This window comes from Pteropus alecto, unplaced genomic scaffold (assembly GCF_000325575.1).
Source record: "Pteropus alecto unplaced genomic scaffold, ASM32557v1 scaffold61, whole genome shotgun sequence".
NCBI classification, from domain to species: Eukaryota; Metazoa; Chordata; class Mammalia; order Chiroptera; family Pteropodidae; genus Pteropus; species Pteropus alecto.
This window is the reverse complement of record NW_006434835.1, coordinates 16,751,487-16,770,892: the sequence shown is the minus strand read 5'-3', so window position 1 is coordinate 16,770,892 and position 19,406 is coordinate 16,751,487. Positions and strand designations below refer to the sequence as shown.

Here is a 19,406-nt window from a genome sequence, read left to right as displayed (position 1 = left end):
TAGGTACTTACAGAGCACTGTATTTATTCTTTAAACACTGGACAGTTCAAGTTATTTGTTTAATACTTTTATCTTCTTCATTAAATTACTAGCCCTGTGAGGACAAGGACATCTGTCTTATTCACCATTGTATCTCCAGTGGCTATCCCTATGTGTATAGTTATCTATTGCTGCACAATAAATTACCCCAAAATTTAGTAGCTTACAACAACTATAATGATTTATTGTCTCTCACGAACTCTGGGCATCAGGAATTGACACAGGGCACAGCACGGCATGCCTCTCCTCCATGATGTCTGTGGCCCAGAAGACTCAAAGGCTCAGAGCCGGAATCATCTGAAGCCTCCTTCACTCACATGCTTGCTGTCTGATGCTGGCTGCTGGCCAGAACACTTACACATGGCCTCCCCTTGTGTAAGTGTGGCCTGGGCTTCCCTCACAACATGGAAGCTGAGTTTCAACAACCAATATCCAGAGAGAGAGCACCAGGCAGAAGACATGTTGGCTTTTATGACTTAGCTTTGGAAGTCACATAGCATCTCTGCTGGCCCATTCTATTGATGAAAGCAGGAAAATATACCTTGGTCCCCCACCTCTCAATAGAAGATTGTCATTGTCACGGTGTAAAAAGAACATGTACAATGTTATGTATATTTTGATACAGTTATCTTTGGAAATTACCATCTGTTAAACTATAGCTGGCACATAGCACCTAGTAAATGCTTATTGAATGAATGAATGAATGAATGAACACATGAACAAACTCTAGTCTTTGAGAAGACTGATCTGAAAATGTAATCGAAAAAGAAAAACTTTAAAAGCTTAACAGTCTTCTAATCAGAATAATAATGTAAATTCATGCTTTAAGATACTCCCTCTGCTCCACATATACAAACCATTACTATATAAATTTAAAAAGAGATAAAGAAAAGATACTCACGAGCTCAAAATCAAAATAAATAACTCCACAAGCTCAAAATCAAAATAAATAACTCCACAGATCAGAAACGTCACAGAATCACAGAGCATTCTGCCCAGGGCATGCTGGACTCCAGTCCCAGAAACAGTTATAAGCGGTAAGAAGTTTGCCTCCTATGGGTAATAGGTACTAAACATGCACCACTCGTGGGAGCTTGGAGCAGTGCCCACTGCTGGAAACCAGAGATGCTGTGCTTGGGCTCCCCTGCTAGCAAAAAAAGGTAGAGGAAGCTGCTACTCCTGCTGCCAAGACTACAGCCTACATAGGGCTCCAAACTCAACGAGATAGGAGGACAGAGATGCTGCCTCTGAGCAGGAAGGAAAGGTACCAAGACCACTGCTGATTTAGTGACTGGATTGGCCATATCACCAACACCAGAACAGGAACTCTATATTGCCAATATAACACCGTGCTCTGGTTTAGAGACCCTCAGAAGCCTAATGGATGCAACTAAAAAACCTTAGAAAGGCAGGGATAAGCCTGGTGGGAGCTGAAGTGTGAAGTGTGAACACTCTAACTCATAGGGAGCAAGGTGAGCCTCCAAGAGAAGAAACACAGTGCTGTGAGAGTTTACCAGTAGAATCAACAATCGAAAGATCAGTCTTCATAAGAAGAAATTCAAATAATAAAACAATTCCCAAAAGACTTTAAAATAATTATGATTAAGATTGTCACTCATTAAAAAAGAAGAAACCGTGGAAGAAAAACAATTGAAATCTTGAAAATGAAAAATAGCATTGAAATTTTTAAGCACTTATTAGAAAGATGAACATTAGACTAGAATGAAGAATTAGTGAATTAAAAGAAAACCTTGATCAATTCACCCAGAAGCAGAAAACTCAATTCACCTAGAAAGTAGCACAGATAGAAAAATATTTTTAAATATTAAAGAGGAATTTAGAGAAATGAGAGATAACTTGACAGACTCCAACATACAGCTACTTGGCGTGGAAGAAGAGAATGAAGGGAACCGAAAAGAGGAAATATTAGAGGAGAAACTGCAAGGTGTTTTCCACAATTGAAGAAAGGCGTGAGTCCTCAGATCAGAAGTGTACTAAAAGTCACGTGGCACAAATAGCTATAACTCTCTACTAATGTACATTTGATGAAACTACATAAAATCAAGGGTAAAGACAAAAAAATTTTAAGCAGCCAGACAAAAAAAGACAGACTACATATAAAATGATAAGAATATCCAATACTTCTTTGCTTGTAAAAGGAGAAAATGGAAAAACCAAAATATTCATGAAAAATAGAATACATTTTGTTTAAACTATAGTACATTTCAGTATGGAATCCTGTGCAGTTTTAAAAAAAAAAAGTAGAGCTACATACGTCAACAGGAATTAAATACTGTTAAGGGGGGAAAGCACATCTCTAAATAATATATATAGAAGATATTTACCTTCTTTAAAGAGAAATATCTGAAGCAAATAAAGTAAAATTAAGATTTGTCAAAGGTAGATGGTAGGCACATGTCTGTTTATTGCATTTTTTTATGTTCAAATTTTTTCATTAAAGAATAGTTTTTTTTAAGGTTTTTAGAAACCACAAGAAGTCAGTGTTTCTGAAAACAGACCAACTCAAGAGACATTAGTAATCCCAGTAATGAAGATTAATGAAACTTATAAAAACAAAAAAAGAAAATGGCCTCAAAGCCACTTCAGACTGAAAGGGTCTGTGGAAAAAAGATGGTAAGGGATGACACATGGTCAACTTAATGACACCTGTGCTAGTGGGAAAACTGAAGCAGCCACGGTGGGGTGATTTACAGGTGACAAAACGGGTTAATCTGGGCACATTCAGAGCTATCCCAGGAAGGGACAGACCCACTCTTAGGAAGAGATAGTATACAGTTAAACTGTAATACATTAAAGACAGAATTTAGTTATAAGCTTTTTGAGTCCAAAAGTATTGTATAATTCATCTAGTCCAGTGATTTTTCGGCTGTCTACCTCAGAACCATTGAGGTCCCTCAGAGATGCTGGAGGGGCGCCTAGGGGATGAGGAAGCAGGGCTGCAGCCCCTCAGTGTTGCTTCAGCCAGAGACCTTTTCATATCCTGGGAGAGAACTACTGTGCAAGCCTCTCACTGTACAAATCATCCATGACTTGGGGAAAGTCACAGTTAATTAACCGGTGGAGATCTGAATGTCATGATAACGCTTTTTCTGCTACATAGCAGTGCCTCCGCTACTCTGCTTCCGTCTTCCCTAGCAAAAACAGACAAAAGAAATGAGTGGTATATAAACATGGAAAGCTGTAATTAGTAATATGAGAAAGGCATTGTGGCCCAACAGAGGCCTAGAAGAATTACGTCCCCACATGTGAAATTTACAGGCGCGATTTATATCAAAATCATTGGCAGTGGCCCCTTCCTTTCTCCTTTCCTCCCTCCCCACCCTTCCTTTCTTTTGTAGGATTTTCTTTGTTCCCCCTAACATTTTTTCAATTAAATTTATTGAGGTGACATTGCTTAATAAAATCACGTTTCAAGTGTACAATTCAATAATATGTCATGCATACTGCATTGCGTGTTCACCACCCATCACCATATATTTGACCCCTTTAACTCTATCTCCCTTCCCACCCTTCCCTTTGGTAATCACCTGTTGTTTGTGTCCATGATTATCTGTTGGCTTGTCATGTTTGTTTGTTGCTTTCAGCTTTATATCTCACATATATAATGAAATCATATGGTTCTCAACTTTTTCTGTCTGACTTATTTCTCTTAACATGATTATCTCAAGGTCCATCCATGTTGTTGCAAATGGCAATATTTCATCTTTTCTTATGGTTGAGCAATATTCCATTGTATATATGTACCAGATCTTCTTTATCCAGTCATCTATCAAAGGACACTTCAGTTGTTTCCATGTCTTGGCCACCATGAAAGCTTCCGGGTATTTACCCAAAAAATTTGAAAACATTCGTAAAGATTTATGTACCCCGATGTTCCCGCTAACTCTTTATTATGAAAATTACTGTACATACACACACAAAAGCTGAAAGAGCGATACAGCAAATATTCATACTTTCCACATAAACAGTTGTTAACATTTTGTTCTATTGCTTCCCCTCTCCCTGTGTGTATTTTTGTTTTTGTGGAATCATTTGAGAGTAAGTTGCAGATAACATAATAACTCACCCCTAAATACTTCAGCATGCATCTCCTACAAGGAGCCACAATACCATTATCACACCCAAGAAAATTATCAATAATTCTATACTGTCATCTAATATCCAGGCCACGTTCAGATTTCTCTCGTTGTCCCAAGATGTCTTTTATAGTTTGTTTGTGTCATCATCGTTGTTTTTTTATTTATTTTTCTGAGCCAGTATCTATCAAAGTTCTCCATTGCATTGGTTGTAATGCAAAATAAAGGAGACATTTTCTAGAAAAATCTAATCTGGAAGTGGACCTCAGTTCCTTTTCTCATCACCGTTTCCTTTAACGATTGTGTATTCCAGGCTGAGATTCTGACGGGCCTCGCAGTCAGCAGCCCTGCGGCTGCTGGGAAGGCTGCGCTGGTGCTCATGCAAAGGGGCTGCCGGGTCGTAATCGTCACCTTAGGTGCCGAAGGATGTGTGATGCTGTCACAGACAGAGCCCGTTCCGAAGCACATTCCCACAGAGAAAGTCAAGGCTGTGGATACCACGGTAGGTTTTTAAATTTCAGAATCATTTTTGGCCCTCGAAATCACCCTTTAGTTCCTAAGATTTTTGCACTTGAATTTTTGGGATCATGAGGCAAAGGCCCTAGGAAGTGATAGCGGGGAAGAGAAGAACAACCGGGCAAGCGAACTGTATCCTAATCCCTCTCTAACTCACTGTAGAACCTTATACAAGTCATGTAACCTGAGCCTCAGTTTTCCCATCCAAAAAATCAAAATATCAGTAAAATTATGCCTTTAGTACCTATATTTATGCATTCATTTATTCAATATTTTTGGAATACCTATCATATGCCAGGCATACATTAGGTGCTAAAACAGGACAAAGTCTCTGCCGTCAAGGGGCTTAAATTTTAGACAATAAACAAATCACCACATTTTACAGGCTTCATGTGGAATGAAATAGCAAGGAGCAGTGGTTAGCAGAGCTCATTCTTTCGGCCAACAAATAATAACAGTTAACATTTACTACATGCTTACTGTGTTTCTTTTGTGTACATCTCATTTAATCTTTACAACAATTGTATGAGGTGGATGCTATTATTATCCTCATTTTATAGATTCAGAAACTTGCTCAGGACCATTATGCTGCGAAGCAACAGAGCTGGGGTTCAAAACTAGGCCTGTGGATACTGCGTGTGTAAGGCACTGTGGTGAGGACAAGCAGCTTAAGTGGACAAGTCCTGGCTAGCTACAAAGCAGGGATGACAGGGAAACAAGTTAGAAAAAAGGCTCAGGGTTCCTCTAAAGCTGGAGAAATAAAAATGATCTCTTTATGGCCTAGAATGCAGAAGAGCTGACTAAAAAAGTAAGCACATGTCAGAGACACGAAACGAGCTGAAGAATAAAAATTTTAGGATTTTTATTTATAAGAAAGTGCTGTATAATTATTTGTAAAATATGTTTTGGTTTTTATGCTTAGAAAAGACTTTAAAATGTGGATCATTTATCAAAAAAAGAAGCCTAAAGGGATCTGATGAAGTTTTGGATACAAATATGCTTTGAAAAATAGATAAGTGCAAGGCATGCTTTTATTAGATGAAATTACATCATGACTGCCTTTCAAAATGTGCTTTATCGGGTATTTGATAAATTGTACTTGATGTTGTTGTTCTCTTCATATTTGATCATTTCTGAAACCATTAGTATTTTTCTGTTTTGTCAAGATGAACAGTAACCTGAATTTGAGAAATTTCTCATTAGTTCTGAAATTGATCCTGCTTTAGACTAAAACTATTCTAGGTCCTGAACTAAAGTAGAAGAATTTATTCCTCTCTTACTAAAAATGAAATGAAGTGTCTTCGTAAAGATGTCAGGCCTATGGGGGTCCCCAAAAGTGGTTTAACCTCGTCTTTCAGTGCCTGTGTCAGTCACGACTCCTGTTTTTGCTCATAAGCAGCAGAAGTACAATAAACGAGCTTACACAGAAAAGGTGTTTGGCGTGCCTAATTAGAAAGTCTGAAACTGTGGTGAATGCAGAGGCTAACCCGTGTCACTGGACTTGCTCGCTTGCTCACTCACTGTGAGGTCTGTTTGCCTTGCAGTGGCAGTCCCGGGTAGCTCCCTGCCCACACTCTGCCCCACGTCATGCCCCATCTCTGGTGTCAAATAAAAATCAAAGAACTCTTATCAGAGGATGGGACATCAATGCCGGTCAGAAAAAACAACCCATACCCACCACAGAGCACGCGTATGAAAACACACTGCTTGGGCATGGGACTAAATGATGAAGAAACTAGCCTTGGAAATGTTCAAATTTGAGTCGCTATCAATAATCAGACTAGAAAACAGAATCATTTCATGTTGAAGGACTGGATTTCACAGATCGTGACAGATGACAACTTTGAGGATCTTAAACACGGCGATGTGCACCAGGGAGCTGTTCACTTTGTTTTGTGCCCCTTCATTTGGTTTCTTTGCACTTGCAGTTAATTTCTAGGTTTCATGAAAGGTGAAAAGCAGTCTGTGTTCAGAGGAGGAACGGAATTACTTAATGCTCAGAGGCGGGAGACAGAGAATGGGATCAGGAAGATCCGGGCACTGGATCAGGATCAGCAAGTTTTTTCTATAAAGAGCCAGATAGTAAAGTTTGAGGCTTCGGAGGCCATATGCATTCTTGCTCTGCCACAACTACTCAGCGCAGCCATGGTAACATGAAAGCATGCATAAACAACTTTTATTCTATTGGAATCAAGTTGGCACTAGTTACAAGTAGATTTTTTTTTTAAGTTAAAGTGTTAATGGAATCATTAGGACAAAAACTAAAAAGAAGAAAACTAAAAGAAATAAGGGAATTAAAATTGAACACTAGAAAATTCGAAAGACACAGTAATGGAGGAATAGAGGAATAAAGAAGCTACTGGAAGATATGCTAGTGAAAAATGAGGGATAAGACTGAGACAAAGGAAAATGTGGGGTCCAGGAAACAGGTGATACACAGGAAACAGGAGAGAAGTCAAGGATGAGGAAGGGAAATCCCAGGACAGCAGCCATGCGGCAAGCCCGTAACCAGTCAGTGCAGATGAGAGCGGGAGAGTGGAGGGCTCGGAGAGAAATCCACCCCCAGAAACAAACGAAAAAGAAAAAAGAAAGAAATAGTGGAATATTCATATGTTTGAATATGCCCAGAGATTTTTAGTTTTCTTGCAGAATTTGAGGACAAAGTAGTAATTAATATGTAGAAAACTGAGGAAATGAAAAAAAAAAATGAGGCAAATTTTTTCCCCTAGGTCATCGGGGGTCTAAAGGGGAAACGTATGATTAAGTAAATGTAATCTTACTACACCACTTGGCTGTGAATTCATAGTCATAACAATGTAAATCCAATTATTGATTTAACCAAAAATGGAGATTATAATCGTATTGTGAAGATGGAAGGATAAAGTGAGTGTGTGTTCGTGTGCACATGGAGGAAGATAAGAGAACTAGATGCTCATCTTCCATAGTTGGAAGTCAAGAGATAACATCTAAAACTGATTTTTAAAAATAGCAGTATAAAACAAAATAGCAGTATAAGCATATTACAGAAATAGAAGATAAATACCAGAAGAAACCACTAAAAGAATTTAAAGTATTTGCCCCATGGAAATGATTGTGGAGAGAGGTGGGGCATTAACACTTTAAGCCTGTTCTTTTGAGACTATGTGTATGGATGGCTCTGATTTTTTTAATGACAAACACAATAAGATACCACTTCATACCCACTAGGATGGCTATAATCAAAAATAGGTAATAACAAGTGCTGACTAGTATGAGTAATTGGAACCCTCAAACAATGCTGGTAAGAATGTAAAATGGAATAGTCACTTTGGAAAACAGTCTGGAGATGCTTCAAAAAGTGAAATTTAGAGTTAGTTACAATATACCTACTTCTAGGTATATCCCCAAAAGAAATGAAAACATATGTGTACACACAAACTTATACATGCATATTCATAGCAGCATTAGTCATAATAGCCCAGAATTAGAAACAACCCAAATTTTCATCAACCAATGAATGTTAAACAAATTGTGGCTTGCACTGTGGGGGAGGAAGAAAACTTCCTCTACCCTTCTAGATTCTTCCAGCTGGTCTAATAATTAAATCGACATGAGATAGAGAAATGAGAAAACAATCAAATTTAATTGCATGCATATGTATGGGAACCCCACATGCATGAGAGAGTCAGAGACCCCACATCCATGAGAGAGGTTCCTAGACGGAGAGTTAAAATGAAGTACATATGACATTCTGAGCTAAGGAGGAGGTAAGGCACCTGGGGGCTTCAGAGGGGAGGGAGATCATTCATAGGATAAGAAGAGCAGATGTTCAGTAACTAGAAGTTTGCCCCGCCCAATAGATAGGTCATAAAATGTTATTTCTGGTGATAATTCTTATTATGGGCAAGGCCCCAAATTTAAATTCTTTAAGGAAGGGGTAAAAGTTTCAAGTGAGCCCGCAGGGTCTCAATTGCCTTCAGCTCAAAATAATTCACATGTAAAGGAACACATCTTGGGGAGGCCTGTTCTGAACTCCTTCATGTCAGCTATGGCATGAATGAACATCCAAAACATTATGCTGAGTGAAAGAAGCCAGACATAAAAGGCCACATATTATATGCGTCCATTTATCTGAAATATCCAGAATAAGCAAATCTATAGAAACCAAGTAGACTGAGAGTTGCCAGTGTGTGAGGAGAGGGGAGAATGGAGAGTGGCTGCCGATGAGTACAGGGTTCCTCTCTGGGGTGATGAAAACGTCCCGGAATGGTGATGGTTATACGGTCTTGCGGATATACTAAACACCACTCAACTGTGTATCTTTGAAGGGCGAATTTTATGGTTTGTTAATGTTATCTCAATTTAGAAAACAAAAGTCAAAAAAAATAACAAAAAGATCCATCTAGGCACTTCACTAATGAATAGATACTCTCGTGATAAAGAATCTTCCACTTAATTGCTCTACTGAGTCTACTGAATGGGCTCTCAACATCCCCCCAGTGGAGCAGGAAACAAGGGTAGTTATTTTCTGGGTGTAGACTCTCCCTCAGCTTTTTTATGCTTTCTTTGTCCTGTCCTCCAGTACTCTCATTATTAAAATCCTTGCCTGTTCTGCACACAACTGTTCAGCCTCTTCATAAGTCTGATGAAGAGGAGATAATTCACATGGTGAGGCGAGGAACCCCTGAGAGGCATTTCCTTCTAAGCAAATGGGCTCCTTCACTTTTCTGTCAAGAGGGTATTCCTTGCTCTCAGTTGGTTTGTAACTTTCTCACTTTTCTCCTCCTAATCCTTACGATGCACACCTTTAAAAAAAATCATGTCATGAATTGTCAATCATACTTCAGTTTTATTTGTCAATCACACTTCAATAAAGCTGGGAAAAATTAAACAAGTAAGTGAATCAGGGATGGTGTGGATGGTGGAAACAGCTTTAGTTAGTTGGCACATTGACCACTTGAGACCAAGAGCCTGCCCTAGAAGGAGCCATTTCCCATTCTACGTCGATACGTGTGCAGACTGCTATATTCAGTTTTGCCTCAGTGTTAATAGTTGGATATATCACTTCTATTTTTACATCCGTTTTCCCGTTGTACTAGAGTGAGATGGTGGCAGTGGCTGCAGATGTCCTCGGCTCAGTTTGGAAGACATGACAGATGTGTCTCTTTTCCCATCTCTCTCTGTCATCTGAATCTCAGCTTCAAAATGACATGGCGCACATGTCTTCACTCCGGTCCTTCAACCTGAGGGTTAGGGGCTTCGCCTTCTTGTGTTCATCATTACACCAATAACCACTTCATAGTCAGAGTCACGCATGTTTAAGCGTGATAGTTTAAGACTGTTGTGCTAGTGTGATGTAATATGTGGTAACACTAATTATCCTTGGCCTGTAAGTGCTGTAAAATTATATATAAATTGCTTTTCTACACGTAAATGGTTATGTCCTAGAATCTCCACTGACACTCTAATTTTGAGAATTCATCCCCTAGACTAAATCTGTCTTCTCAAGAATCGCTCACTTTATAATAAATCATCTTAATTCAGGGCATATAAGTAAGCTGAGAGTAGTCAAGAGCCAGGGGCACCAGGGTTCTCTAACCTATTCTTTATTTCTCTTTCTATCTATAATATTTGAGTCCTGTAGTAGTCACAGTTGCTGATAAGGCACTAGCTATTTGTAATTAAAAACATATTTTAAAATCTGGGGGAAAAACCACCAAACTGTTATGATCATTACTCATGGGAAAGAGAATAGAATGGGGGGGAAGGTGTTGTAAAGGAGGACTTCTACTCCTACTCCATATTATTCTGGATTGTTTGAGTTTTTCCACAACCCTGTATTTTTCATGTATTACTTTGAAATCTGGGGTAAATATAACTTTGGGACATAGGGGGAAATTATTTGGAGCCACATCTAGCAAATAAGATAGGTGATGTAATTTCTAAGAGTATTCTGGGCATCATTCTCACAAAGGAGCCAGTAGTTGGCTACAATTCACTCTTGGTCTCATAAAGAACCTCCCAAGTGTTCCAGAACCTCTATGGCAGTGGGCTGAGTGGCCCTTGGACTTCAGATGACTTCTGAATGGAGCGTCCCCTATTGCCAAAGAATAAGTTCTACATTATCTTTAGATCCAGGGCACGTGAACCTCCTTAAGTCTGGATATTTAACTACACGCTTTTGACAATTTTTTGTTCTTAATCTTTCTTTAAAAAAATTCCCTCAAAAATATGTTATTTCATACAGTTTCCCTTGGAAATATCAGAATAAATGTCAAAGCTGCGCTGTTTCTGTTTGTCACTCCAATGCACACAGATCTTCAAAGTGACTTTACTCATGTTCAAGTTTTCTTTCTGAATGAGTCTGCTTATATATCTCAGTTTAACTCTTCAGCCTTCATTCTCACAATAATATATTAAATGATCCAGATTCTGGTTTTTGCCACATTTCTTGGTCTTTATTAATTGAGGACCTGGAGGAGTTGTAAAAGGAGCCAGGCCTTAGGTGATGCCTCATGTTTAGGTGCTTAACAGTTCACATACTTGGTTGTTCAGGTATCTCCTATTTGAAATAGACCTGAATGGAATGGCTAACGAGGGATGGAGGAACACATGTAACACAGTTTTTTGGACTGAATTGTGTATCCCTTCCAAAATGCAAATATTGAAGCCCTCACACCCAATGTGACTCTGTTTGTAGGTTAGGGCCTACAAGGAGGTAATTAAGGTTAAATGAGGTCATAAGGATGGAGCCTTGATGTCCTTTAAGATTCATGTCCTTTAAGAGACACCAGAGAACTAGCTCTATGTGTGCACTCGAAGAAGAGGTCATGTGAGCACACAGCAAGACGGTGGCCACCCATAGGCAGGAGAAGGGGCCTCAGAATGAAACCTACCATAGCAGCACCTTGATCTTGGATTCCTAGCCTCCAGAACTATGAGAAATAAGTTACTGTTGTTGAAGCTACCCAGTCTGTGGTATGTTGTTACGTTGGCCCAAGCAGACTAACACATAAAAGAAGAAAGCAAATGAACATGCTTCGGAAGTGACCTAAAGTGAATACTGAAAAATCATCTGTTCTGTGAGGAGAAAATAATCTGATGTGAACTAAACAGGATCAGCCTAAATCACCTCTTTGGTGAAATATCTCAAGAGTTTTGCATACGATTTAACTGTAATCATTGGTCCCAGGGGGTAAGGGCAGATGATATCCTGAGTTCTACTCCTGATTTAGCCATTAACTAGCAGGCTACTGTGGGCAAACGATTCAGTATGTTTGGGGCTCAGGGTGTGCATCCAAAAATGATGCATCTGGAAAGGGTGACCTCCGAGGCAACCTCTGAAATTCCGGATTCTTACGGATTTTCAGGAATGAAGATTCTCTGGCTGATAATGAAAAGCCAGAAAATTCTTCTGTGCCAGGCAGGCATTGGGCTGGACTCTGTGCATCAGCTCACACGTTCAGAACAGCCCTGCAAGGTGGGGTTAATGCCCATTTTATACAGGAGGAACAATGCTCCCAAAGGACCCGGCTAGAGTCATACAGCTAGAAAGCTGGCGGAGCTAGGAATTGACTCTAGGTCTGTCTGTCTGTCTGCTAGAGTCTAACACTCAAGTGCTCTCCACCACACCATTCTGCCTCTTGATTTGGTAGCAGTCTACGTAGCCTTCACTCTCAAACTATTTGGCATTTCAGAACTGACTTTCCTTGTCACTTGTCATGATACAGGCTTCTATAATTGCTCCATTTCTCTAGATATTGAGAAGCTGCCAGATCTTGCAAAGGCACCATTTGCTTACAGTGGAGTGCAGTGCAGTGCAGCCTCACTTAAATGCAGTAACCCATGTAGATAGCTCTAAAAACAGTGCCTGGCACACGTAAACACTTAGTATGTGTTCTTTCTCATTAGTAGGACACTACGTGGCTGATTGTTCACTTCACCAGGATCATTTGGGGGTACCAGGTACCATGCACCAAGAGCTTGCATCACTCACCATTACACAGAGTGGGGCGACCTTGGCTCTGTACACTGCTGGAGGGCAACTCGGGTCCCACTGCCATGCAACTCCAGCATCTCCCTACACAGGGCAAGGAGCTGAACTGCACGGACAGCAGCGTGGCACAATTGAGCTAGTCCAGACCTTACAGGTTCCCGCACAGATCATGCTCATTTATTCTTGTCACTGAATGGCCAAACCTAGAAGAGAGGTACACCACCCTTAGAGACTACACCAAACCATCTTTTCATTAAACTTCTTTAAATAGGGGCCCGAACTGCTAACTAGAGAGGCTGGTGAAAAGGAAATCCTCTTTTTTTTTTTTTTTTTTAGCATTCCCAAACTATCTCTCTAGTTTAACAAAAGAAACAATACTCCTCCTTCCCTACCTAGTAAACTCCTACCCATCCTCAAGGTCCAGCTCAGAGGGCACTTTGGGGACAAACCCAGTGCTTAATACAATGCTCGGAATGTAAAATTAGGTCCTCCTAACTAACGAAATCATTCCGGTTTCTTCTGGAAAGATAACTAGTGTCATGTGACAGTCACTTAGCCTCACTAAGCCCCAGTGTTCTCAGGGGACTGGAGGATCTGCAGGATTCCTTATGTTCCTTAAATTCGACATTGCATCTGCCGAGGGAAAGCATAAATCTCAGATACAAATGCTCTTTTTTTTACCAACCTGAAAACAAGATAATTACCCAGTTTCCCATTTTAAAATATATCCTTAGATTGTCCTACCTGCATTCATAGAAAGGCCAGACCAAAAACACTAAATTACAGAGGGTAAATGACATCTCTGAAACTGGCATCATAAAATAAAGTAAACCCAAGTGAGGCTCTGAAATAGCCATCTTAACCTTAGGAATTATATCAATAAAGGGACGTGACATCCGTACAAACTCTTCTGACTCTGGCTGCCAGAAAAGATGAAGACGACAAAAAGAAAAGACAGAAGACAAGGTGATTGCTAAAGAGACTGATGGACAAAGCATAAAACATCTGTCATGCCCCAGGGGGCATATTAGCTCTATTATTTTACTTTCACATCAGCAGATCCCCTCATTTACTAGCTAATCAGGCAGAATTAAATATTTTAAATTATCTTTCTTAATCCTGCATGTGATCCGTTGAAAACCCAGGACTCTAAAAATCTAATTGTAACTGCTTACCAGAAATGTCATCTTCACTTTGAGGAACTGAAACAGGGCCAAATACAAGTCTATTTTTTCCATTTTCCTTAAGTACTGTTCCACAGCCAGAACTGGACATGCATGTACATGTGCCTCAGGCTGTACATCTTAGGGACTCCCGGGGGTACCTGGGAACACTGGCCTTGCTTCGGAACTCAAATACGGCCAGAGACTAAAAGAAGAGCAATGATAGTAGAGAAGAAGGCATGGAGGTAGAGGTAGGATATAGAGGGGAATAAACAACTTTTTAAACCTTAGTGAAAGTCAATACAGCAAAATCTAAATCTAGATTTAGTGTTTTGTGGACCTAGACAGTACCTAATTGAAGGGACAGGAAATAGTCCTTCTCCCAGTAAAAAGGGATGGTATGAGGCTGTGGCAGCTTGTTTACCCATCTACAATTAAGACTTCTTTTCCTCTTAGCTTCCTACACCTAAGCCCCACTTCTCCCCATTCCTTAAGTAGCCTCGATATCGGCGTGATACCATGGCAGTGAGCCAGCGGTCTGCTTCTGCTCGCTTTCTAGAATGCTACAGTAGTGATCTCAGGAGCAAACTGCCAGGACTGTACTGCAGGTCTTAGTGGTTTTCATTGTGTGGCCATATTTCTTGGGTAGACCTGAAATGAGGAGGTGAGAAAACCATCTAGAGCCAACCTGTAGAGCCTAGTGAGTTGGAACCATGCCCACTGCCCTCAGCGACCATTGCTGCTGATAGAGGTGGACAAGGAAATGTAAAAACACGTGTGGTTCACAGCTTGCTGCAATTTGTCTGCCGGTTGTGTGAAAGTATGTGTGTGTTGTAGGTTGCCGGTGTGTATACTTTGTGTATTATCTATGTTGATGTGCTACGTGCAGCTACACTGTTAGTGGCATGAATGCCACGTATTTGTATGCATGTATATGTGAGTAGAATGTCCTACGGTGGGACAGTGTTTAAAGAGGCAACTGGTCACTCTCACTTTCCTCCTGTTTATATTGCTTTAAAAACTATAGGAGTGCTCTATCCTACAGTACAACCCTTGAAAAAGCTATGTGATTTGGGGATAGAGGGGGTCCAGAGATTAGGTGAATTATATCTCCCCTGAGAGATTCTCTAAAATCTGAAAGTTTTATATCCTTTTCCTTCCCTGGTCAAAACAAACCAGATTGAGAAAAGAAAGATCATGGTTACATTTGCTAGAAAATGACTTCCCCATGACTTCCTGTTTCCTAGTTAGGAAAATCATTTTCCTCTACTTAGTCTTCTCTTTAACTCTTAGTTTTAGCATGTAGGAATCTAATTGTATAGGTTACTTGGTAAATGAATATAATTTGTATCAAATACTTAAACTTACTACTTCCCTCAGTAATACCAAAACCAAACAGTTTATCTTCCTTCCTTCTTTATAAATTATGAAATATTTCAGTTATACTGAAAAATATAAAGAGTAATATCATGAACACTCACGGATCTACCACCTAACTTTGTTAATTCTTAATGTTTTGCTTTTTTGCTTCAGGTAGTTTTCAAGAAATAAAACATTACACCTTTTGCTTAAGGTGCTTCAGTGCTATGAAGATTCAGCCTATATCAGAACTTAGCTTTCAGGAACACATTTGAACAGGAGGATAGTATTATTTTGTAAGAATTTCTCTTGGTTTTTGCCATTCTGCAGTTTTACTACAATGAGTCCAGATCTGAATTTATTCTTATTTATACTGCTCATGACTCTTTATTCTTCCTAAATCTCTCAGTATTTGTGTTTCTCATCAATTTTGAAAAAACCTTAAAATCATTTTATGATTGCTTCTTCCCTATTTTCTCAATCTTCTCCTTCTGGAACCCCTAGTGGGTATATGTTAGACCTTCTCTTTTCTATTCTCCATGTCTCTTTTTTAAATTAATTGGGTTCTCATTCTCTTTTCTCAAGCCATGGAGAACTGTAGAGCTCTGAAGAGTAGAAAGCTGCCAGTTCTCCAGGTGGATGGAGGTGGGGACATTCCTGAGTTACAGCCTCAGATGCCAGGACTTAGAGGGATTCTCCATGTCTCTTTTTTAAATTAATTGGGTTCTCATTCTCTTTTCTCAAGCCATGAAGAAGAGAACTGTAGAGCTCTGAAGAGTAGAAAGCTGCCAGTTCTCCAGGTGGATGGAGGTGGGGACATTCCTGAGTTACAGCCTCAGATGCCAGGACTTAGAGGGCTTTCTCTGTTTACCTGCTGACTTTCCAAATGATATGTCTACTCTGTGTTGGCTATTCTTCATGTCTTTTAAAACTGCTAGAGAGAGGAGACTAAAATAGGGTTCGTTCACAGTTGGGATCCAAGGCTGCCTGTCTCTTTATTCTTGGAGCCTCCTGGTGCCATAGTTGATGAAACAGAAGTGGCTTTTAGGACTGCAAACAGTCCTTTAAGAAATGGAAAAGACTCTTGTGGTAAATGATGGCAAAATGGGGTGAGGAGCACCCCACTGTGTACTCATTTATTCAGCACAGTTTATTTGAATTTTCTGCATGCCAAGTGGCAGGCGTGTGCCAGTGTAAATAGGGACACACTGGTGTAATATAACTGTCCCTGGCCACAAAGAGCTTAAGTCTAGAAGTGTATGTAGCCCACACAGTCAGGAAAAGAAGTGCGTGATGGGGGTGCACCTGACATGCTGCAAAAGGGCAAGTGAGGGGCCCTGAGGAGCATAAGGAGCCTGCTCTGAGCAGGCAAGGGAAGGAGGTGAGCTGAAGGATGAGCCAGCTTGGTGAAGGGTAACCCAGGCAAAGGCAACAGCTCATGAAACAGCCCAGGGCCAAGAAAGCATGTTGCGTCTGCGCCTTTTCAAGTTGCTCTGTTTGGAAAGAGCTTCAAGTACAAGAGGATGGTAAAGCCTCATAGGGGTGGGTTGTGGAGCGCTTTACTTGCCATAACTGGGAATCTGCACTTTCTCCTGAGCGCAGTGGGGAGCCATTGAAGAGTTTAAGCATGGAGTAGATTTGTACTTTATAAAAGGATGGACATGGCTGCAGTGTGAAGAACACAGTAGAGATTATAATACTGGAGGCAGGGAGAACCATCCGGACTGTTACACTGATCTGGTGAGACATTATGGCAGCCTGGACTAGGGAGGAGACGCACCAGGGATGTTGAGAAGTGGGTTTAGGAACTCTTAAGAATTCAGAGGATATAATGGTAGTTCATTTTATTTAAAAAAAAAGGGGGGGGTGAGGGGGAGAAGGGGGAGGCTAAGTAAGATGCTTATTCCATGGTCAATACAAATAGATCACTCTACTAGTATCAATGGTTCTCAGCATTTTTTTGAGCCCTGACTCACCTAAAAGCTAAAACCTACTCTAATTAGAAACAGTTCATACCATCACATATTCTGCAGATGGCACAAGAAGCAATTTACGAAACATAAGATAAAATGATGCTCAGGTGACTCCCATGTGCCCTTCCACTGGGTATGCCTGGCTGCCTGCCGCCCCCATTTTGGGGAATAACTGATCTACGCAACAGAGAAGCATTTGGAACAGAACTTTATCCTTCACTTAAAGTAAGTAACATTCGAAGGAAACTCTTTTGCAAAATAATGCTAGTTCAGCTCTCTCGCCCTATCGTCGGTGCCTTATACACTAGCTTACTCCCAGTAGAAACACGGCCTTCACGTACCTACACACTCTCCCACCGATGTAATGACACATGAGCCAGTATGTGATGAATATGAGTTTTATAGAGAAAATAACAGGCATTCTAGCCAAGACATACACAGTTTGTTGTGAATCATCCATAACAGCTTTCAGCAGTTAGATTCGCAGAACAATTGCTCAGTTCCTTCCTTCATTTTCACAGTGTAGACCTGGCCCAAGACCCAAGAGTGAAGCAGCAACTGTAAGGAAACAGAAACATTATAAATAGCCCAGAGTACCCTTCTATAACAGAAACTGCCTGCTGACTTTGTGGCCTAACAGCTCAAGCAAAAAAGGATATAAATACAATATTGTGCAATGACTAATTACTCAAAATTTTGTGCATCAGCAGAAGTGGAACCTGTGGTTGGTGCTAATATTATCAAATGCCTTTGCTGTTTAATAATCTGGTAGCTCTATATTGTTTAGCATGCAATCTTCACAAGGAACAATGATTTTACTTCAAGTACCTCTCACTGAAATAAAAAAGCAGCTGTTAGATGAACGTTTGGCAGAAAATGTTTCAGTGGAATCTTTTGTGAGATACTAAATCATATTGGATTAACTGTTTTCTGTCTAGAATAGTGGAGTCACAAAGAAAAAAGATTGCTGACCACAGAAGGCCAGTCTTTGGAACCCAGTGAATCACTAACAGACATTTTAGTTTTAAGTGCTATTGTATTCACCAATATATAAAGTTATTTATATACAAAGCTTCCATTAATATTGCCTGAAGAATGGGCCTTTTTTATTCCGGCTTTAGCTCATACTCGAGATTCTACTTCTTTCATTAATAATGGAATTCTTTAAATTATAGAATAAATTAATCTACCACAGACATTTTGGCTAGAATGGGGTTTTTAACCAGTCTTAAGTCTGCCAGGCCATTTTCTGTGGCTAGCCAGAAGAAAGAGTAGTGAGGGCCGTGACTGAGAGCAGTGCCTGCTGAGCACATGTCAGCCCTGCCCAGGAACCTGAAGAGGGGCTAGGGCAGCTCACTGGGCCCCTGGCTTCATGGCCTACCCACTCCTAGAGCAGGGCTAAATCCCACATTGACAATAGACCCTCACATGTTCTCCAGGCTGGCCTACCACTGGTCAAACTGGGGCTGTACTGAAGACACCCTGACATCATGACATGGCTACTGGGCATGGCCAGTTTCAGCCAAAGAAGATTATAATCAAGCGGTTTTCATGTGGCCATATCGATTTAAGAACATTTTTCACATTAAATTATTGTAACTAAAGCATAAAATTTTGCTCTTTTCTGAACTATCAACCAATGTACAAAGCAAAGAGCTTCACTTTATCCCAAAATCCCACTCTGTTCTCTAGTAGCTGAATTTTAATCGACATGTTGAAAATTGAAAGATCAGTGTCATCCTGTGATACCGCTTACAGTCTCTTGGGGCCGTGAAATGCTGCCCTGAACGTATATAGCCCCCCACCCCAATGATTTTGTATTGAACCCCCATTGATCTCTCTCTGTTTTCATCCATCTAAATGAAAGGAGGCTTTAGCCCCATAAATCTCATTCCAGATGGAAATGCATAATTCAAGAGAAATACTGATGTCAAAGAAAAGAAGGCACACCAATTTGTGTCAGCAGTTGCTTTAAATTAAAGAGGGGTACACGGAGAGTTTAATGTAATGTAGAATTGAAAATAAAATTAGAACCAATATTTAGGCAGCCCTCCACCTCTTTCTTTTCCCTGCTGTGACACAAAGGATTGACTCCCAGCTTAAGTACTTAATGTAGTTCATTTTCTTTTCTGCCGAAATCTTTTTCCCCATAAAATGCTGCATGTTTATCTTTGGCATCCAAAATTAGATCTTTTCACCTTTTCCATTCTAATCACAACAGAAAAGTCAGGGTAGGAAAAGTCAAAGTTTTCCCCTCACCTTCCACGCCTATCACGTTTACAAC

General features: G+C 40.2%; 2 protein-coding genes across 4 annotated transcripts in view; one reads left to right on the top strand and one right to left on the bottom strand.

Moving 5' to 3' along the window:
- The window catches only part of RBKS (ribokinase), a 78,052-nt gene that overhangs the window by 41,756 nt on the left and 16,890 nt on the right, over positions 1-19,406 (top strand). Inside the window, exons 7-8 of one of the 2 annotated variants that reach the window (XM_025045674.1) lie at positions 4,450-4,638; positions 5,213-6,083. In XM_025045674.1, coding sequence (XP_024901442.1) covers positions 4,450-4,638; positions 5,213-5,296 — 273 coding nt within the window. In that variant the 3' untranslated portion in view covers positions 5,297-6,083. Of the gene's footprint in view, positions 1-4,449; positions 4,639-5,212; positions 6,084-19,406 lie in introns of those variants that run through there. The other variant, XM_006910346.3, reaches the window with a different exon arrangement.
- The window catches only part of MRPL33 (mitochondrial ribosomal protein L33), a 28,549-nt gene continuing 26,647 nt past the window's right edge, over positions 17,505-19,406 (bottom strand). For both annotated transcript variants that reach the window (XM_025045675.1, XM_025045676.1), the window contains exon 4: positions 17,505-17,680. In XM_025045675.1, coding sequence (XP_024901443.1) covers positions 17,619-17,680 — 62 coding nt within the window. In that variant the 3' untranslated portion in view covers positions 17,505-17,618. The remainder of the gene's footprint in view (positions 17,681-19,406) is intronic.